Genomic DNA, 21,241 nt, shown 5'->3' on the forward strand with positions numbered 1-21,241 from the left:
CCCTGGGTTTGATCCCTAGGACCACAAAAATAAAACAAGTTAAAAAAAAAAAAAAAAAAAAAAACCCTAAAAATAATCTTGCACTAAATCCTAAAGTGAAACCATCAGCTGGTTACTCATTGCTGCGACTTGCATAAATTTAAAAGCAGAACAGCTCTAAGAGCAAGGATTAAAGAAATACAACACCTGAGCACAGATTAAGCATCCTCCCACGTAGTCTGTTTTCAGGTTCATTGTAGCTTAATGGCGCCAGTGCGTACTGCAAATGAAAAACCTCTCACTCATTGTTACCTATAGTCTACTGGGTTTACTATGACAAATTCTCTGATGGTGGGTAACTTTATAAATAAAAACCTCTGTTTCTCTGTCTCTTGTTTTGCAGTGCTAGGGATCAAAGCTAGTGGGGCTTTATTACTCAGCTGTATCGCATCCTTATTTATTTTTATTTTTAGTATTTATTTTTTGGTGGAACTGGGGATTGAACTCAGGCCCTTGCGCTTGCCATGCAAGCGCTTATTCTACTGAACTACCTCCCCAGTCCCTTATTTTTTATTTTGAGACACAGTCTCACTAAGCTACATAGGTAGGTCTAGAACTTGTGATCCTCCTGCCTCAGCCTCCCAAGAAGTTGGGATTATAGCCCTGGCTGCACTTTATTTAGCTTACAGTTGAAGAGGTCCCAGGATCCACCTCTAGGGATGACCTTCTGGCCAAGTCTCAAGGTGGCATGGTCTGTCCTTGTAGAGCTGCCCATGTGCAGTCATGGTCATTGCCCACTCACCCTGCACAGACGCCACCTCTGAACACTGCAGTCAGATCACTTTAATACCACACAAGGGGGACAAACCGTGGCACGTGAAGCCTTCAGGTGTGCACTCAACCGCGTCTAACTCAGAGCACACCGGGCCCCTGGAAAGCCCAGGAGCTCAGACACAACCTGTGAGCCTACGCAGTCTTAAGCTGGAAGTCAATTGCAAGCCGCCCTGGCCGACTGCACACTGTGGCCTGTGCTGCCTGTGTGCAGCCCAGTCCCCAGCCAAAGGACTGCTTGGCCCTGAGGAGAGGCTCTGAATCCTTTTGAAGGCCCGGGTCACAGGTCCTCTCCTGTCCCCTCCATTGCTACTGCTGCTCAGGGCCAGCTGTCTTAGTGGTGACCAACTCAGTAGATCCCAGCTCTGTGGCAGGAACAGGGACACTGTGGCTAGATGGGGTTGCGGCCGGGTCTTCCCTGGGTGCAGGCCAGACAGGAGCCGAGGCATCAGGAGTTCCCGAGGAGGGGATGTAGATGTTGTCCGGGGGCTCTAGAGTGATCAGGGCAGGGGACAGGGAGAGTCAGGAAACCCAGGCTTCCCCAACCCAGTTCTGGAAACTTCCTTCCAACAGCTTTGGTGATGGGGTAGGGAGGGGTGGCCTGTGACAGATCCTCAGGACAGGAAGTGCTGAGTTTAGAGACCTGATCAGGGGACTTAAGGAGGGGATTGGGGGGGAAGCCCACCAGGCCACCCCACAGGGCTTCCTGGGGACATGGGACTTGCCATAGTTCCCTAGAGGCCAGCGCTTCCAGGCTCCCAACATGAGACTCACCATCCTGGCTTCTTTCTAGAGCCTCCAGGGTCCTGCGCTGTCGCCACTTCCAGCTCACCAGGGCCACCAGAACCAGAGCCAGAAGCAGCGCCAGGCCCAGGAGTACAGGGACCCCAAAGAGCAGCCCAGGCAGGGGCAGCACGGCCTGTGGGGTTCCGGCGCCCACTGACTCCTGGGGTTGCAGCGCGGTTCCAGGTGCCTGGCTGCTTGCCCCTGCTGCTGGCAGAGGGGACAGGGAGGGAGGCTGGTGGGCGGAGGGGAGAATGAAGGGGGGCTGCTGGGAGGCAAAGCTGAGCAGGCAGTGGTAACAGCGGGCGGGGGACAGGGGAGGGGTGGTGAGACCACGTGGTGACCTTTGGTCCTCGGGAGCCCATCAGCCCAGGGCCTGGTCAGGCCAGCAAGTGGAGACTTCCACAGCAGGACTTCCTCCCTGGTCACCCCGGCCGTGTGGCAGTGTCCTTCTCTTACCAGCTCTAGGCTCTGGCGTGCGGAGGAGCTTGCAGTCCACGCAGTGACGTACCAGCTGGTCAAAGCACTTGGCCTGCACACAGTGCGTGGGCCCCGGCCCGTTCATGCCCTGCAGGCCCCGAGCCCCCTGGCCCATGGTGCTGAGGCGCCAGGAGAAGCTGGGCTCCAAGTCTCCGGGCTGAGAGGAAGCCTAGAGGCCCCGCCCCGTCCGCTGGGTGGGACCACTGGGGTAGGACCAGTACCACAGACCTTCTCTTTCACTTATGGTTCCCCCATCCAACCACTCAACCGTCACCCCAGACACCAGCTGGGCGAGCGCTATGTGGAGGTCAGACCAGAGCCTGACTTGTGGACACAGACTCAGGGTGGGTTCTGCTCGGCTTCACCTGGGTCGCTCTCTCCACCCCCAATGCCTCCACCTCCTTCTCTGCCCTTCCCAGAGCTGGTCTAGGACATCAAACATCTCAACAACCACCACCACCACCACAACTGCCAACCAAATAAAAAAGAAAAAAGCCAAGTGTGGTGGCACATACCTGTAATCCCCCCACGCAGGAGGCCAAGGACCATCATGACGTAGAGGCCAACCTGAGGTATGCAGTCACCCCCTGTCTCAGAAAAACAAAAAAAAACTCCAAAGTGGCTGCTGTGGCAGTACAATCCCAGAGCTCTGGGAGGCTGAGGCAGGAAAATTATTGCAAGTTTGAGCTCAACCTGGGAAAAATAGTGACTTAGTGGACCTCTGCCTCAAAATAAAAAACGACTGGAGATGCAATTTGGTGAAAAGGCCCTGAGTTTAATCCACCAAAAATGTCTACACAGCCACCGCTAAGTGGCTACCTGCCTGTCCAGAGTGTCCCTGCACCACGCTGGCCACGGATGAGGGAGGCAGGCAGTGCCTCAAGCCACCTCAGCCTCATTGCCCTCCAGCCCAGGCCACACGGCCCTCCCCTTGGTGCCTTTCCCTCCTTCCCTTTTCCCCCTGGCAGCAGGCCACCTGGCAGGTGCAACAATGGTGGAGCCCTGGGATGGGGGTCAGTGTGCGGGAAGGTTTGCAGGTGCTGGGCAAAGGGAGTCAGGAATCAGACCGCTCCTCCCCGGTGCCACGGCTGGAGGTGGAAAGAGCAGGGACAGGCCGGTGCCGTGGTCTGGCAGGCGATGACGAGGCAGCTCCCAGGTAGAGGAGCTTGGCTGGCCCAGGGGGTTCTGGCTGGAGATCCCGACTCCTGTGGACCCCAGGGCCACGCTGTGGGCAGGGTGCTGCCTCCCACCCGCTACCCACGGCCCAGTGCTCACTTGGCAGGAAGGTGTGGGCGGTGGTTGCAAAGAAGTGGGGGAGGCGGAGGTGGGGGGAGTGAGGTGAGGGAGCCAGGGCAGGGTCAGGCTTCTGGGACACGGGTCTAGGCCACAAACCCACCCAGCTCACTGCTCCTCCCTGCACTCCTTAGGGACAGAGCAGGTGCCCCATGTGGCCCTTGTGTCAGACAGAGGCTGGGAGACCTGTCCCTGGGAGGGGGTGGCGCAGAGGCCAGCACAGGCACCATGAGCTGCACCGAGGTTGCCAGCCACACGGGCCCTCACCCTACCGCAGGATGAGGGTGGCCCGCAGCTGAGCTGCCTCCAGCCCCTCAGGCCACAGGGGCCTTGAGCTGTCACTCTGTCTCTCACCTTAGATGGGAAGGGACAGATCTGTATCCCGATTCACATCTATGGGCACCTCCCGTGTGCGTGCAGGTGCCGGGTGTTGGGGGGCCCAGGCTGGGAACTGCACACGGCCTGCGCCGCGGAGTCTGCGGAGCATCAGCCCCCAGCTGAGTCTCTGCACAGGGCTTGGAGTAGGGCAGGGCCGGGCGGGGCTCGGGTGGGAGGAATCCCTCCAGTGTGGGAAGGGTTAGGTTACACCGCAGTGTATTCTTTTTCATGGCTCTCCTCCCCTTCTGAGCAGGGTCTTGCTAGCTCAGGTTCAGGCTGGCCTAAAACTTGAGATCTTCTTGCCTCAGCCTCCCAAGCGCTGGAGTCACCAGTGTGTGCCACAGCGATTGTCTTACATCAGGCTTATTAACTTCGTTTTCAGATGAGGGACTGAATCCCTAGTCCCTATACGCTAGTCAAGCACTCTACCACTGAGCTACATCCCTAGCCCTTTCTATTTCTAGTTTTGAGGCGGAGTCCCACTACGCTGCCCAGGCTGGCCTTGAACTTGCCATAGTGCCTTGCCTCCCGAGTAGCTGGGGGCATAGGCGTGCGCTAGCACCACAACGAAGTTTCTTACTTTCCCATTCAAGTCTTGGACATAAACTGTTGTCTGTTTATTGTAAAGGGTACAGCTCAGGTCCTGCCAGATGGAGGATGTAAAGGGAGAGAATCTGGGGGGACGTGGAGTTTCTATACCCTCTCCGGGTGAGTGTGCCACCTGGGACCACCCTCCCAAAACCTCCTCCATGTGCCCACCAACCCGGAAGCTCTTCTGGGTCACTCTGAAAGATGACCAAGGGGGAAGAGCTAAAGTTTCCAAAATCAGTGCAGCACACCGATTTTTTCTTTGTTCTGTTAAAGAACTGCTAAATGGAACTCCTGTGTGGTTCGGCCTCAGCCCCCAGAGGAGCTGGGACACAGCAAGTGTCATGCCCAGCAAAAAAAGATTGTGACCTCAGCGTGTTCTTGAGCAGAAAACAGGGGACTTTATAGTGAACTTCTTCTTGAATGTCTCACATTCTTGACTTTTCATTCACTGAATATTTTTTTTTTTATACGATTCAACTGGGGTCAGGGAGGCTACTTTTCATTTTTGCACTCCAAATCCCCCCAAAACAACCTCCGATGAGGAAACAGGCCTCAAGGGGTAATGGGCTTTCCCAGGATGACCCAGCAGATACTGTGAGGGGTGTTTGGGACAGGGCAAGGGGAGCGGGGCCATCCGGTGCCTATGGGACAAACCCAGGTTGGGGGTGCAGTCCCTAGGGGCAGAGGCCCAGCCCCCTCGGCTGGATGTGAAACTGCTCTGGGGCCAGGCGGGATGTGCTCCAAACTTCAAATGAGCTTTAGTCGTAATTAGGGCAGTAATGGCTGAGCGCGTTCTCATGAAAAGCCCAGAAGGCTGGGTAGGAAGGGGTGGTGCCCTGCAGTCCCCGGGGAGCCTCTGCGGCAGCGCTTCATCCAGGCTGGTCTGCACCTTTATAATCTGGAGCTGTTGATAGAGGTATGCTTGGTGTTTTGGCACAGGGTCATCCCTGGGGACTGCTCAGGTCCCTGCAGGGTGACAGCACCCTGGTTCCCGCTGCAGAGACACCCTCTGCCCGGCTTCTGTGCTGAACCCCAACAAACAAGGGTGCTGGGTGGGTCCAGACTTGAGAGCAGCAGGCAGGAGTGGCCGGGAGTGCATGCACCCTCCCCCGGGCCCTCCTTGGGGCTCCCAGCTGGTCAGCCCAGGCATTCTGAGCATGGCCCTGGGGAGGGTGGACATAGACCCTTCTGTGAGGATGACCAGGAGGCCATATCCCTGTGGGCTGGGTCCCCACCTCCTGGGGGCCATGCAGCAGGTGTGCTGGGGGGATGGGGTAGGAACCTCCGCAGGGGCTCTGGCTCTTACAAATGCACAGCTGATCCCGTGGGCAGACACCTCTGCACCAGACGAATGTCAAGTGAACACCTACTACACACCAGACAGACAGGTTCTGGGCAGCAACAGGGGAGCAGAGACAAAATCCAAGCAGGAAGGGACTTAGGAGGCAGGGGCACGATGTGTGTAGGGGTGGCATTGAGAAGGGAAGATGGCAGTAATCAGAGGTCACATTAAACAGGGGAGTCAGAAACAGTCTGGACCGAAGATGACCCTAGAACAGAGGGGACAGTGTGAATAATCCACTGCAAGGTGACCAGGAATACAGCCTGTGTGGCCGTCTGTGGGTCTGGTCTGGCTGCAGACAGTGCCGGCATGGAAGCCCAGCCCAAGGAGCCTGTGGCCCCTCAGAGAGTGGGGCCGTTATGCCCCCTCCCGGGTGACCTGGGCCCCTCCTTGTCCTAAGAGAGGACTCCTGTGCAGATGGGGAATACTGGGGACAGGCCGCCCACCCTCCTTGCTGGAGCTGGTCCTCAGCAGCGGGAGCTAGAGGGCAGGCGCTGCCCCAGCTGGTGCCTTCTGGACAAGGGCGAGTGTGGGCCCCCCTGTGCCAGCAGGCCCAGCTGCCTGGGTGCTGTCTCGCGGCTGTGCAGGGCTCGCTGCACCTGTGCCTGGCAGGCCACTGTCTGTGGAAGGTGGACAAGGGGCAGGAGCAGGGGCGGCTCTTTTGAGTTAGCCCCACGGGAGCCTAAGAGGCACAGCAGGTGGGGCTTGGAGGGAAGTGACTGGCCCAGGTCACAGTGGGACTCCAGGGTCGGCTCCTTTCCCAGCACCACTTCCTCTGTGGCCAGGTGCTGGCCTTGGCCTCAAGGGAGAGCAGATTCCCAGAGCCCTGCTGCAGGGCTCCCTCCCCATGGGGGCTTGGGCCTGCAAGGATGGGACATGCCAACAGACCGGGGCCCTTGGTGCAGAGGATTCGAGTTCCCTGGGTGGTTTGGGGGCTCACTGCAAAGAGGAGGCTTAAAGGGGACGAATCAACCTGTGACCTTGAGCAAAGCCTGCCTGAGTTTTGAACGTTTCACCCAGACCACAGGGCTCATGAAAGCAGAGACCTGGTGGCTTCTTGGCCCAGCAGAAGCATCTCCCAAGTCATCCTCACTCAAATCTGGAACTCAGGGTCTTTAATCACCCTGAAAAACTGTCTCCAAGCTGAGCTTAGTAGTACACACCTCTAATCCCAGCACCAAGTAGGCCGAGGCAGGAGAATTACTGTAAGTACAATGCCAGTCTGCATGACCAAGGAAAGAAAAGCCTTCCTCCAACCAGTGAGCCCCACTCTGCGACCCACTGTACGCAAGAGAGCGGGCAACTTCCGGCTCCTGCCTCTCCCACCACAGCCCCAGGCATAACTCCAGACACTCACTGGATACAGGGACAGGAGAGGACATTGCCTCCCTCGGTCACCTCTGGGACAGCGCCATGGGCCCCAGGTGTTGGCAATCAACAATTACTTGTCCATCCATCCCCAGCCTTCTGGGGACAGCAGGGCCAGGGCACCTGGCTGTCATCTACATGTCACTCAGCTTTGCTGTGAGGCAGGGCAGGCCAACCCCCAGCTCGAGGCGGCCTCTCAGTTCCAGACTGTGCCAGGCTCGGCAGGGAGCTGGCAGCGGTGACATGTTGAGTTCCCTTGGCATTTGGAAGGCTCCCAGGTTCTCGCTGGAGAATGCAATGCCATTTCTCTTGTTAAATGGCACCAGGTGGCAAAGAAAATGTGGCACAGGGACCTGGTGTGAGAGGCATGCCCCATGCTGGCTGGGGCAGGGTCAGAGCTGTGGGAAGGCCTTGTGTCTGCAGCACAGGGGACATGTCCAGGACAGGGAACAGGCCGTGTCCACGCAGCATCCTCCCCAGGGCCCTGCAGAGCCCCCTTCCAGCACAGGACACCAAAGGGACTCATGATGATGTGTCCCCAGGCCCTTTGAGAAGGCCACTCATGGGCCTCTGCTCAGGCCTCTCGTCTCCAGCTCAGGCCTGCCTGGCAGAGACACCACAATGCCAGTCAAGCCCTACAGGACCACCTGGCCATGTGACAGCAGCCACACCCCTGATGACAATAGTCTCAGTTTCAGAAACTGTAAAATGGAGAGAAATTGGTGACCTCACAGGGCTGCTGGGGGGAGGGGTGGCTGCTTTGAGAAGAGCTCGGCGAAGCGTGATGTGCTGCAAATGTCAGGTGACTCTGGGGCCACGACCGGATCCGCACAGCTGAGGTCTTCAGTGGGGCCCAGGGCTGCCGTGGAGCCAGCCAGGTATGAACAAGGCCTCGCTGTACACCAGTGACAGGGGCGGCCCGGGCCAGGTGCTGGTGGCAGGCCCTACCCTCCTGGCACTGACAAGGGTTAGAAGTTGGCCCATCCTCTGAAGAAGAGCAGGAGCCTGTGTACCAGGGACACTGGTGACACCACAGCATAGGCTGCGCTGCCAGGATGTCATGCAGGGCTGGGCTGGGGCTGAGGGCAGGAAGCACCCAGGTTTCTGCAAAAGGCCTCAGGCGCCGGGCCACTCTTCAGCGCCAAGTTCTGAGCATCTGGGTGCTCCCCTGTCCCTGCAGCAGTGGCACTGGGCTTTCACCAGAATGACAGGGTTCCTAGAGCCCTGTCCCAGCACTTCCACAAATAGCCTAGCAGAGGCAGGAGGCGGCAAGCTGCGGGGTCCACATAATCTCTCCCCGCAACCCAGGGCCTTCAGGCCAGCTGCTCGGGCCTCATATACCTCCGGCCTTGGTGGCACGATTCCCAGCTGTTAGGCGCAGCTCTGCGAGATTTCAAATCACAGTTGTTCTCCGAGTGCCTCCCACTTCTGTGCTGAGATTAACCAAGCAAACACGGGAGTGACACAGCCGTCACTTCATTCAACCCCCATGATGTGCCACGGCAGACTGACCATCTTGACTCACACCTGGGGAAACTGAGGCTCCCAAGGACAACAACCAGGTTCCTAGGAAGAGCAGGGCCAGGATGTGGGCCACTCAGCTCGTAGAGCCCATAGCCCACCCGCCCCCATTGTTCTGAGTCAGTTTCCTCATCTGCAAAGTCAAAGTAGTGGATAAGACCAATGATTTTCAGACCATTTTTAGCCACCGGCCCTTTGTTCTGGTGAAATCTTAAGTAGGGATGTGTGTGTCACACAAGGAAGACCCAGGGCTCCGGCAGAGCGAGTGTGGGATGGGAGGGCTGGCTGGGCCTGCTGTGCTCTGCCTGTCCTCACAGCTCCTCTGGCGGGGGACTCTCGGAGCTCCGCAGCAGGGACAGCAGGTTCAGCGCCGAGACGCCAGGCACATGGCCGGCGCAGACCTGCAGCATGCGCACCAGGCGCTGCGCCAGACTGGCCCGGAAGGTGTCCACCTGCGGGGAAGGCAGGGAAGGCCGTGAGTGGGCTAGGTGGTGGCCACACCTCTCTGGGCAGCTTCCGGCCGCCAGGGGTAGGGCAGCTGCGGCAAGATGGGGTGTGGACTCTTTGCCCGCTGCTTCTCACTCACAGTGTCCCTGGACTTCTCAGTCCACACTGCACCAAGTCACCGGAAAGGACCTGGCTGCTCGGCCCTTGTGAACCGCTGTCTGGCCCCTGCCACCCCACACTTGCTCACTTCCCTTTGCCCAACATCTGAAGGCCTGGGTTCTAGGCCTTCAGCTCTGGATTTTGCCTCCCACATTGGATCCCTAGGTGACCTCATCCCATTCTGTGGCTTTAGAGCCACCTAGCTGCTGACGTCACACATGTGACCACCACAGACCTTTCCTCTGAGCACTGGGTGTGGCTGTGGGCTTGGCCTCCCCCCAGACTGTCACTGGCCCTCTCATCTCAGCATGTTATGCAGAAGCCCCAGACTCGGCCTGCATCCTGCTCACTGCCGAAAAGGAACACGGTCTTCTGGTCACCAGGCCAGAAACTGCAACTGTCTTTGACTCATCTTTTTGTCACATCTCACATCTGGCTCTCAGCACATTCTGTCCCCTCCACCCAGGAGACAGCCAGTGTCGCAGACCATCTCACTGCTCTCTCCCCAGGCCACCACTGAGCCCGGGCCAACCTCAGCTCTCCCAGAAGGAGCCAGAGCGCTGCAGTCAACAGCACTCCCCTCTCTACCTGCTCCTCCCTCGGCCCCCTCTCCCCACAGCAGCCAGCAGGGCCCATACTCCCCAGCAGCTCAGACTTTCTCAATAAAAGCCACAGCTGGAGCCACGACCCCCAGTGTGGCCAACCGGCCCCATGGCTGCTGATTCTCCTCCTGTCCCTATGGTCTTCACTGCCTGGGCTCCAGACCCCCAGGCCTCCCTGTCATACCAGCGGCTGCATGTCTGCTGTTGCTTCGGCCAGTGAGCACACGCTGCCACCACAGCCTGGCCTTCTGCTCAAGCCTGCCTCCCCCTTGAATTGAGGCCCCAGGACAGTCTCAGTCTTGACTGTTCCCTCCATCGATGGCCTTTACCCCCTCCCCTTCAGTGCGGGGTCTCCTTTGGTGGAGGTGCTCTACCATTGAGCTGTTCCTCCTGCCATGTTGCCTGGGATGCCCTTAAGTTTCTGGGCTTAAATGTCCTCATGGGACACCTGATCCTCCCACCTCAGCCTCCCAAGAAGCTGGGACCACAGATGATGTCACTGCCCCTGCCACCAGCATGTCCCTTTTTGCTCAATGCTATGCCCCTAGTGCCTAGGATGGCTGTGTATGCGAGATTTGTTGAATGAATTCTCCCAATCTGAATCCTGTGGCCTTTGCCCCTGAAGCCCACCTTCGAGTGGCTGCTGTGGCTCAGGCTCCACAGCTGCCTCCTATCGGCCAGGCCTCCACCCACCCATACATTGCCTTCAGAGACCAGGCCCCAAGCCCTCAGCCCACGGTGGGGACTTCACCCACAGCACACAGGAAACAATGACTCGACTCCACGCCAGGCTTCCAAGGCCCAGCAAACCTCTCGCTGTCTCTCACTTTGTCCCTAGCTTCTGAGGGGTGGGGCCGGTGTCAGTCCCACCTGTGTGAACTGCAGCCAGACCCTGCAATTGTTCTCTGGGTGAGTCACACACCTCCCTGGGTACATTTCCAGGCCTGGGAAGGGGGCAGGTGATTCCTACCACAGGAAGGGCATGTTCTGGGCAGGCCCACCAGCCCGTGGAGCGGCAAGGGTCCATGCACGCATGGTGGGCTTCCTTTGAAGGATACAGGGCCACACCCAGCAGGTATTTCTGCAGCGCCTGCTGCTGGCTGGCAACAGGCTGGGCCTCTGCTTCCTACACAGGTCTTGAGACTGAGTTCCCAGGATAGAAACGGCCCAGATCTGGTATGGCCTGCCACCTGATGGCCATACACACAACTGCACCACTTGTGACAAGTTTAGCAGGCGCTGGGGCTCCCCCACACGTGCTCCTCAGCTGAGGGGCAGAAATGAGTCCTCAATTAGAGAAAAGAAAACTAAGGCTTGTGGGGAAGCTTATGGGGGAAGGTGGCTTCTGTGGAGAGATAGCTGGACAGCAGCTGGCGGGCCCTAACCTCCAAGCTGTGACAGTCTCCTCAGGTTTGCTCTGAGGAAAGTCTGGTAGGGGAGGCGCTCTAGGTGTGCTCTGTCTGTAAGATCCATCAGGGGTTTCACCCAATTTGAAATCAAACTGTGAGGAAAGCTGGGTGTAGGGGTACACACCTGTAATCCCAGAACTCTGGGAGGCTGAGGCAGGAAGATGGCAAGTCTGAGACCAGCTTGGGCAGCTTAGCAACTTGGTGAGGCCCCATTATCAAAATAAACATAGGGCTGGGGAGATGGCTCAGAGGAATAAGCACTTCTCTGGCAAGCGCAAGGACCTGAGTTCAATCCCCCGTTCCGGCAAAAAAAAAAAAAAAAAAAGTAGATTGGGATGTGGCTTAGTGTGAAAGCTCAGGGTTTAATCCCCAGTGCTGGAAAAACAAAGTGAGATAAAACTCCCAGACAATCTGCGACGGGTTAGTATGTGCACCTTTATCAACGTGCCGGCTCAGAAGTGACCGGAGACAGGGCTAACCCAGAACAGGGCCAGAGCAGTGCTAATCTAGTGCAACACGCGAACACTGCTGTTTCCGCTAGTAGCAGTCCCGGACGTTGCTATTCTGCACCCTTGTCCAACCTGCAATGCTCAATTTCGCTTAAGGTTAGTAGGAAAAAAGAAATACTTCTTTCCTCACCACATAAGTTTTTCCTCACAGATCCTCTGCGTTCTGCCCTCAGAGCAGGCGCTGAGGGGTTGGGCAGACCGCTCTCTGCATCACCCCACTCTGCTCGGGGAACAGAGCCAGGCCCACGACAGTGGACAGACGGATCTTCAAAATGAACTCTGCCACGAGTAAACAGATCCTTAAAGAAAGCGAGCAGGCCTGCTGTGCGGGTGGGCAGCCCCTGCCCCCAGAGCCCAGCACCTGGGCTCCTGCTGAGGCCCCTCATGCTCCGAGCCCAGCCGTCGCCCTGCCCCACAAGTGTCCCTATTGCCTGCTTGTGCCCTGCTCTGAGCCAGAACTGAACAAGCCCGACAGTCCAGGGAGGCAGGGGGACTTCAGGCATCAGACTTCTGAGGAGACACCTGGCCTCAGAAGCAGGGCAGTGAGATATCAATCTGGATCTTAAATGTACACGAGGCTTCCCAAGGCCAGGTCAGCTGACAGAGGTCACAGCCAGCGAGCAGAAGGGCCAGGAGCCACGTCTCCCTTCACATTGCAGCCCCCTCGCGCGGGCCTTCCCGCCATGCCATTTCCCCACATCCGCCTGTAGCACTGGCCACTGTGGTCAGCGTTCTCACCTCCAGGTCGCAGAAGAACAGGGGGCTTCGGTAGGTGTGGGCCAGCTTCCCGACCGCGTTCCGGTGGACGCTGCAGTGGCTGTCCCGCCCAGCTGCAAAGAGGTCGGAGAGCTGCAGGCTGCACCCAGGGGCCCTGGGCAGAGCAGCCACTGCCCCCTCACAGTGACAGCTCCTTACTAGTCCTGCTCTTGGGTGGTCGAGACCATCAATTGGACAATAACGCTGCATCGGCTCACAGAGCGTGTTCTGCAAACCCACAAGACTCAATATCAACTGGCACAGGAAGAGCTCGCGGCCCACGGAGTGCGGGTAGAGCCAATGAACCCATGTCCAGAAGTCACAGGCACTTTTTGTCCACCAGCGCTTACTGGGAATAATCTGCACTAGGTCCTCCCTCCATGCACACAGGTTAGGTCAAGAGGCATACAGGTCACACATGTCCGGTCCTAGGTGCCAATGGTGACACTGGAGCTGCGTCTTGAGATATTTGCAGCGTTAGCGAAACAAAGGGAACAAAAGTATGCAGAGAAACTACACAAGCTCTCCCTCTTTGGCTGCAGGGCCTTGGGCAATTGCTTAACCTCACGACCAGTTTCCTCAGATATAAAACTGAGCTGCTACTATGCTAAAGGATAATGATATAAAAAGACAAAGCAACTACAAATCGAGTCTGGCATAGCGAGAGCCCAGTCAGGGCTGGCTGTCACCATTTCTGCTGCGAGGGAACGATAGCTGACTCCAAGACTGAGCGCAACGGGGGTGATACTAGACACAGAGGCCGAGACCGGAGAGCGAAAGCCTGTCGTTGAGGAGCTGGGATTTGACTCTGAAAGCCGCAGGACTGAGCAGCAGCGGGTACTGCTCAAGCTGTGTTACCCAGGCCGCAGGTCCCCCTGGGGGTGGCGGGCAAGGAGGGCACACTTACCACCCGTGGCCAGGAAGCACACCTTGCCCAGGAAGAAGCTGGCATCCATGTAGCGCAGGGACTCCTCTACAACCTGCAGGCTGCAGAGGCCAGGCCCGGTGAGAAAACAACACGTGGTATGTTCCCCATCGGACCCAAGAGGGCAGAGAATAGAGAGGGTTGGAGACACACCCCTGGAGGAACGCATCCTTTAATTAGAAGGAAAAAATCACCTCCAAAAAACTACTTTCAATCTTAAAGTGACTCAGGCTTGTAAAATAATCAAATAGTAAATAGAGAGGCAAACATAGAGAGAAAATGTCTCCTGTCCCAGCACTACCCCTCGCTCCCAACTCCCCACAGGAAGCAGTTTGGGGTGCGACTTAGAACCTTTTTCATATGCAAAGACAGCAGGCAGTATAAGCGCCTGTCTTTTGGGTAGAGCATGAACCTGGCCCAACTCCTTAGCACTGCAGAATTTTGGAAGCGGCTTCACAGTGTCCCCCAGGGGGGCTGGGTGTGCTGAAGTCTAATTCCCATGATACAAGCAGTATTAAGAAGGTGGAGAGGTCACCGATTTGGGGGAGCGGTCGGGGGTGTCGAGCAGTAGATAAGCTCATCATTGAGTTCTGGGACTTACGTGGGGAGCGGAAGAGAGAGCACAACACTCCCCTTTCCTCACCACTGCGGGACTCTGCTGGCAAGGCCATGACCAAATCCAAGCCCGTGACCTGGCCCCTCCACAACCGTGAGGCAAAACCTTTTGGTTGTCTTTTTTGCAGTACTGAGCACTGAGCCTCAGTACTGAGCTACACCCCCAGGCCTTTTAAAATAACTTTTTTTTTTTTTTGGAAGAAGAATTATTTTTATTTATTATTATTTGTAATGTATTGAAAATAGAAATTCAGTCTTTACTTCTAGGACTTCCAGGGATCACCATGGATCAGGGGACAATGCCCACCTCCCTCACGAAATGCTGCACAGCCTTGTCCCATTGGTGCTGTCCAGAAGCCATGTGGAAGTGTATGGAGTACATGTGTGGGACCTTTGCTCACAGGGAAGTCACAAGTGTTGTGCCTCTTGTCACAGTGACCCTAAATTCCTGTTGGGTGTGTTGTAAATAGAGAAGCCATTCTTCAGGCCACCTGCTCTGAGCACACCCACTTAAAATAACTTTATTATTATTATTATTATTATTATTTTTTTTTTTGTTTTTTTTTGTATTTTAGGGAAGTGTCTACAGGGTGTTCAGGGTCTCACTACTAGATCGGACTCATAGTGATCCGCCTGTTTACAGCCTCCCAAGAGCTGGGATTACAGGCATGTGCCACCATGCCCAGTCTCAGTTGCCATCTCAGAGTGCCCTGGAGGTGGGGCCGGCATGGCAGGATCAAACCCCCAGCCCCTGCGCCTGCTTTAATCCACTGAGCTATTTGGCTGACCCCTAAATATATATATATATATATATATATATATATATATATATATATATTTTAAACTTATTTATTTGATACAGGGTCTTGCCATGCAGTTCTGACTTGGAGTGAACCTCCTGTCTCCACAGTGCTGGGATTATTGGCATGCACCACAATGCCTCGTTTCAGAGCCTGTTCCAGGCTGGCACGGCATATGGTACCAGGGATCGAACTCGGGTCCTTGCATTTGCTAGGTAGGTGCTTAGGCTGCTGAGCTACCTCCCTAGCCTTAACTTTTTAATTTGAGACAGGGTCTTGCTACATTCTTAAGTTGTCCAGGCTGGGCTTGAATTTGAGTTCCTCCTGCCTCAGCTTCTGAGAGTGCTGATAATGCCAGCACATACCACCTCTCTTCTCTATAAAGTAGCCTGCCTCTGGTATTTTATTACAGTAATGTAAAACTGACAAGTACACAGAAATATGTCACACCTTTCAGGATAAATATACAACTAATATAAACTATTTTTCCAGAGCTGAGTATTTTAAGTGTCCTCCAGCTTCTCACTATTATAAGGGAGTCACCACAGATCTCAGCTCTTTCTCGTCTTTCCACTGTTAAATAGCTAACTAGGTGGGTGGTGAGGTCTAGAGCCAATTCTGTGCCACATGGATCTGCTGTCTCCGTCTGTCTCCCTCATAGTTGTCCCTCAGCCCCCGACCCATCTGCGACCGTCTCCATGCTGGCTCCAAGCCCTGCCTAACTGCCATCAGCCATTCCCGGAGGGGCTCATGCCCATCTTCATCTATTTAACTCCTCTACTCCGCTGTTGTATCACCTGAAAATCTGCCCTGACCTCTACACTGACGGCCTGGTGGCCACACGTCCTGGGCTCCCACTGTCCAGTACTGCCTTCCTACACAGTATGCAACCAGGAACTTCGCCTGTCTGCCCACGCCCGCTTCTTCCCTGGTAGATGTGGACACCCTGAGGCCAGGGATCTGCTTTGTTCATTCCAGCGCCTGCTACACAGTGTACAGAGAGGGATAAAACTGGGTCTGGAGGTGCACACCCGTAATCCCAGCATCCTGCTGGGAGCTGAGGGAGGAGGACTGTGAGCTGGAGCTGAGCCTGAAAAACTTATTGAGACCATGGCTCAAAATAAAAAATGAAAAGGGTTGGGGCTGTAGCTTGGTGCAAGGGTCCCGGGTTCAATCCCTAGTACCGCAGGGAGAGAAAGGGGTGGGGGGAGGAGAGACAGATTATTAAGTAAATGAACAGACACTGGTGGGATCTGTTGGGGACTTTCACACATCCACATTGGTCACTGGCTCCCCCCTCTTCATCCCTGAGGTCCAAGGAACCTCTTAGCACCTTCCCTTCCTCCCTTCATAGGGGAGGCCAGTCCCAGCGCCTGCCCAAGCCAGCTCCCACCTGTATTTGCTGTGAAGATTAATCACGAACACAACCAGGTCAATGCGGGGTCGATTCACATTAGAGGGCAGAGGGAGGGACTTCGCCAAGTGGCTGAAAAACAAGCAAGTGTAGTTGTGAAGCTACATGTCCACTCACAGCGACCTTCACATGTCACCCTCCACAGAAGAGGCTGCCACATGTACCAGGCAAGTGCTGGGCTCAGCGACACCCTCAGCCTGAAGGCCTTCCTTACAGCCTCTACTTTTGCCCATATCCACCAGTTCCTATTAATGTGGGGATGTAATGTATCTCTCCTTTTCTCAGGCTATAATTACAAAATACCAAAAAATATAGTAACTATAAAAGTTCAAGGGCCAGGGATATAGCTCAGCAACATAAGTGCCTGCCTGGCAAGTGCAAGGTCCTAAGTTTGATCCTCAGTTCCACAAAAAAAAAGTTCAAAAACATACAACTCCCAAAAGTCTAGACACCTAGAAATTACTATTAGCATTAGAATATTTTTTTCTATATGCCTCTTCATGTATAGAATGTACACACATGCAGATAATAACTACAGGAAACAAGATAGCTCAGCGGACTAAGTGCCTGCTTAGGCAAGCACAGGGATGGGGATTCAATCCCCGGTACCACATGCTAAGCCTGTCCCACCTCGGGGCAGGGTGAGCCAGCCATCGAGTCTGGGCATGGTGACGCATGCTTATACTCCCAGTGCTGGGGAGGTTGAAAATAGGAGGATCACTATGAGTTCGAGCTGCGTAGTGAGACCCTGTACCAAGTACATTTAAAAAAAAATTATAGGATAACAGCATATATATGTATACATGCAATTTTTTTTGGTACTGGGCCTTGAACTCAGGACCTTGCACTTGCCAGGCAGGACCTTACGCTGCTCAGCTATCTCCCCAGTCTAACACCATTAACTTAATTTGAATGGAACAGAAGTAAAAAAGTAAAATAAAGTAGAATTGAAAAAGGGGAAGAACTATGGATAAACTTTGAACCAATAGCTTCACATATGCTAGGCAAGCAATTTCTCTACCACTGAGCTATTGCCCTGGCCCTTTTTATTTTGTTTTTGAGAAAACCATGTTGCTATGTAGTGCAGGCTGCCGCGAATTTGTAGCCCTCCTCCTGCCTCGGCTACCCAAGTGATTACAGGTGTGCGCCACCACAGCTGGTTGTCATCATTAGTACTGTGTCCATTCATATTTTGCCCTTTGTATAACTCTGAACTCAGCCCGATGAACCTGCCACTGTGGCTGGGGAGTTCTTGCGAGGAACTGAATGCCACAGCTGTGAAGAGATAAGTATTCTTACTCACAATTCCATCTTGTTTTTGCTCCACGGATATAGGCAACTTGTTTATATGTAGTACTTACTAGCAATTGAATCCTGGCTTTTGCACTGAGCTACCTTCCTGGCTCTTGTAATGAACTTTTACTATCCTGAGGCATTTCTGGCATCCTCTTCACTTGCTTGAAGCCAGATGTAGTGGCACAGGCTTGTAAGCCAGCACCTGGAGAGGCTGAAGCAGGAGGATCACAAGTTCAAGGATAGCCTGGGCAATTCGGTGAGACTGCCTAAATTCATAGGGCTGGGGACACAGGTAAATGCAAAGGCCCTGGGTTCAATCCCCAGTATGGGTGAGTGGGAGACTTTCTTGAATCGTTTATATATTTATTGCGATTCAGTTTTCCGAGCTGACATCCAACTCAGATCCTCTGCCTCAGTCCTCCAAGTGCGGGGATGCCCGGCGTGCACCGCCGCTCCCCGCTTGAATCTTTAGTCTTAATCCGACAGCCTTGGACCGAGCATATACGCTGCTCCTCACACCCGGGCTCGGCTACTTACACCCGCAGCTCGGACGCGCAGTCCTCCTTGAGCACCGAGTCCGCCAGCTGCTGGAGAAGCGCATCCTCCGAGCCCACCAGCTGTGGCGAAAAGAAGCGTCTGGTGAGGACCGGGGCCCTCGAGAGCCCGGCGCAGCTTCGCCCTCCAGCGGATCAGGCCACATCTTCAGTGGGCCGGAAGGATCCAATCCCTGAGAGCATTTCCCGCAAGCACACACTCCAGACCTGCTGACACCCTGCTCAGGCAGCCAGGCCCCACGAGAAAAAGGAATTTGCAGAGGAGGCCAGCGCTAGAAAACCAACTTGGCCAGCGGGCACTCCGCGCGCTTCACCGCTCCACCAATCAGAAGGCAGCAAATCTTCTGCCACTCATCTATTGGTGAGTGCGGCCCTGAGCCTCTGAGAGCGTCTACTCTGATTGGCTCAGGACATGGCTCTCCCGCCTACCCCACTGTGCCGGAACAGCGGGCGCCGTCCCTCAGAGAGAGAAAAGCCCCGAGCGACTGAGGCGCATCTAAGCGAGGATCGGGGTCGCCGGCCCGCAGGCACTTACCAAGATGGTGGCTATGTTCAGGCCGGGCAGCTTGCTTAGAGGCCGCAACACCGACATTCTCGGGGCAGGCCGAACTGCCGCTCTCGAAGCGCGCGCCAACCTTTCAAACCTCCCGAGCCCCGCCCGGAGTGGTCGCGAGGGCCACGTGACCCTCTCTGGGCGGGGCTTCATGGTGGGGCGGGACCCTCTTAAAGGCACCTCTGCCTTTTATTCAAGGGGCAGTCCGGCACGGGCTGGACCGCACAGGTGCTGGGCATATCTTTGGTATCACGCTTCAGGGAAACGTTTCAGCGGTTCGTTCGTTCCCTTGCATTCACCCATCTCCTTCACGGTAGTCTTGATTCCTTCTAGACCTGCTCCTTTGTCTTCTCTATCTCTGATGAGTCTATCCTTGTAGTTGCTTGAGGAGGGAGCTCGGGTGGGTTCTTAACTGCTCTTTGCACTCCCTATACCCTTCTGGGGACTGGACTTAGGGACGCTCTACCCCTGAGCCACACCCCCAACCCTTTTTAGTTTTTCTTCCAGACAGATTCTCACTAAGTTGCTCAGGGTGGCCATGAATTTGTAGTAACTCTGCCCCGACCTCCTGAACATGGAATACTGGCTGTGTGCTACTTCACTGGGCTCTATTCCAACAGTACGTCCACTTCCTTCCCCTTCCATTGCCGGCACGACCAGGGGTAAACTACTGTCTCTTTCATCTGGCCTATTGTAAAACCTCACTGATTTTCTGTTGTCATGCAGGCCTGCAGGGCTGCCAACTAGTCTCCACATAGCAGTCACGATCTTTTAATATCTATGCAGGGGCTGGTGAGATGGCTCAGTGGTCTAAAGCACCTACTTAGAACAAGCTTAGCAAAGCACAGGGACCGCGGTTCAATCCCCCAGCACCCCATGCCAGCCAGCCCCGCCCCCTGGTGGGCTGAGCTGGCCACACACACACACACACACACACACACATAAATAAATAAAATTTAAAAAAATCTATGCATTTATTTATTGAGGCAGGGTCTCTCTGTATAGCCTAGACTGGCCTTGAGTTCACAGCAATCCTCCTGCCTCAGCCTCTGGAGTGCTGGGATTACAAGCGTGCGCCACCACTATGCCTGGCTAGAATCCTTTACAAGTGGAAATTAGAATAGACCTCTTTTCTGATCCAACCCACCAATGACCCCTTCTCAGTGTACTGACCAGGGGACAGCATAGGCCTGGGTGTCACTAGTCTGTGCCCTATTTCAAATAACAAGCTCCCCCACCCACACTTTCTCTTATTTCTTTTTTGCTATGCAGGGGTTGAATTTAGGGCCTCTTTAGGTGTTAGGCAAGCAGTCTACCTTGGAGCTGTGCCTCTACCCTCAGGCCCCTGCCGCGCTGTTTCTGCTCTATTTTCCCCATCACGCTAATCTTCATGAGTCATGGTCAAGAACAACCCACACCTGAAATTGCCTCCTTCTTATAAACTAATAATACACTTGCCCCTCACTGGGGACGCCGGTGTAGCTAGTGAGTGTCCAACATGATGGTGAATGGTGAGCATGCCTGTGTTTTGTCCCGGGATCAGGACACGGTCTCATCCCTTAAAGTCCCTATTTGCACACATAAGCCCAAGAAATAGCCTGGATGAGGAGCCGCCAAGATCTTGCTTCCTTAGCCTGCCGAGCAGGAGACAAGCAGAGCTGCAGGGACTGTAGCGTGCTGCTTCTCCTCACGTAGAATCACTTGTTCAGCCGTTGTCCCTCAACTGGAGTAGAAGATGCCTGGTCAGCGCCGTGGTCACTTGTATGTCCAGAACTCCCTGAAGTGCCTGGCACCTGTGTTGCTCACTAAGTATTTGTTGAATGCAAGGATTGATTTGCATCTGTTCTCAGCAGTCATTTATTATTCCATTCCAGACCCAATGCCACCCCCCTCCCCAATACAGAGGAACCAGGAATCATCGATCAACCCTGTTGGGGGGCACTGTGGTTGGTGCGCTCATTGTTGTCACATATGGGGGAGCAAAGTCATACTCCCTGTGTACCCTAAGTCCTTCCAACAGCAGGCTGAACTGTCTTGCTCAGAAAGAGCAGGGAGGGGCCGGGGAGATGGCTCGAGATGGCTCAGTAGGATAAGCGCTTGACTGGCAAACGCAAGGATCTGAATTCAATCCCTGGTTCCACAAAAAAAAAAGAAAGAAAGAGCAGGGAGTAAATGGTTTCGTGGAGCCTCTACCCCAGCACAGATGGGGCTTTGATTCCTTGTGGCATGGGGCACGGAGGGCACTCCCTAGGAGTTAGTGCCGCTGAGTTATCATGAAAAGGAGTGGGGTAGGATGGGGGCCTGCAGCGTGGACAGGAGCTGCTTCCAGTCAGGGGCCTCCCTAGGAAGGCGCTGTTTGAGCAGATGCCTGAGTCCATGGTGGAACAGAGGCTTCAGATGGAAGGAAGTACAGGTACAGTGATGGGGGTGGGGGCACTTCTGCACCCCAGCAAGGAGGCTAAAGATGAAGAGAGAGGACACTGGAGAAGTGGTCGAGGTCTAGATGACTGGCTGATGTCCTTAGGGAGTCTCAGGCTATGGAAAGGCTCTGGGCCCTGTCAGGACTCTCCGGGAGGGGCAGAGCTGAGACTTAATTCAGTCAACAGGTAGTGAGTGTGCACCCTGGGCCAGGTGTG

At 55.0% G+C, this 21,241-nt stretch overlaps 2 protein-coding genes and 1 non-coding gene across 5 annotated transcripts; all 3 read right to left on the minus strand.

Moving 5' to 3' along the window:
• Positions 1–1,004: 1,004 nt before the first annotated feature.
• Tnfrsf13c (TNF receptor superfamily member 13C) lies at positions 1,005–2,188 on the minus strand. Its single transcript, XM_004642581.2, has 3 exons — positions 2,053–2,188; positions 1,567–1,800; positions 1,005–1,301 (listed from the first exon to the last, which is right to left on the minus strand). The coding sequence occupies exons 1-3, from the start codon at positions 2,186–2,188 to the stop codon at positions 1,120–1,122; spliced, it is 552 nt and encodes a 183-aa protein (XP_004642638.1). The 3' UTR covers positions 1,005–1,119.
• A 4,501-nt stretch (positions 2,189–6,689) lies between these two features.
• Cenpm (centromere protein M) lies at positions 6,690–18,694 on the minus strand. Of its 3 annotated transcripts, XM_004642582.2 has the most exons (6): positions 18,588–18,694; positions 18,036–18,115; positions 16,182–16,274; positions 13,356–13,435; positions 12,431–12,522; positions 6,690–9,018 (listed from the first exon to the last, which is right to left on the minus strand). In XM_004642582.2, the coding sequence occupies exons 1-6, from the start codon at positions 18,642–18,644 to the stop codon at positions 8,878–8,880; spliced, it is 543 nt and encodes a 180-aa protein (XP_004642639.1). In that variant the 5' UTR covers positions 18,645–18,694; the 3' UTR covers positions 6,690–8,877. The 3 variants fall into 3 exon arrangements, with proteins under 3 accessions (XP_004642639.1, XP_023558436.1, XP_023558437.1); XM_023702668.1 differs by lacking the exon at positions 16,182–16,274; XM_023702669.1 differs by lacking the exons at positions 6,690–9,018; positions 12,431–12,522 and adding an exon at positions 12,593–12,676.
• Positions 14,369–14,497, minus strand: LOC111812988. The gene has a single exon (XR_002818349.1). It is a non-coding gene; the product is annotated as a small nucleolar RNA SNORA11 (small nucleolar RNA).
• Positions 18,695–21,241: the final 2,547 nt, after the last annotated feature.

The sequence above is a fragment of the Octodon degus genome, unplaced genomic scaffold, assembly GCF_000260255.1.
Source record: "Octodon degus isolate 3935 unplaced genomic scaffold, OctDeg1.0 scaffold00156, whole genome shotgun sequence".
Lineage (NCBI taxonomy): Eukaryota > Metazoa > Chordata > Mammalia > Rodentia > Octodontidae > Octodon > Octodon degus.

Coding starts and splice junctions, on each gene's coding strand:
- Tnfrsf13c (XM_004642581.2), bottom strand. CDS start 2,188: ATGGGCCAGGGGGCTCGGGGCCTGCAGGGCATGAACGGGCCGGGGCCC. Junction 1,801..2,052: donor CACGCCAGAGCCTAGAGCTG/GTAAGAGAAGGA, acceptor CTCTGCCAGCAG/CAGGGGCAAGCAGCCAGGCA. Junction 1,302..1,566: donor TGGTGAGTCTCATGTTGGGA/GCCTGGAAGCGC, acceptor TGATCACTCTAG/AGCCCCCGGACAACATCTAC.
- Cenpm (XM_004642582.2), bottom strand. CDS start 18,644: ATGTCGGTGTTGCGGCCTCTAAGCAAGCTGCCCGGCCTGAACATAGCC. Junction 18,116..18,587: donor TGAACATAGCCACCATCTTG/GTAAGTGCCTGC, acceptor TTTTCGCCACAG/CTGGTGGGCTCGGAGGATGC. Junction 13,436..16,181: donor AATCTTCACAGCAAATACAG/GTGGGAGCTGGC, acceptor TGGCCTCTGCAG/CCTGCAGGTTGTAGAGGAGT.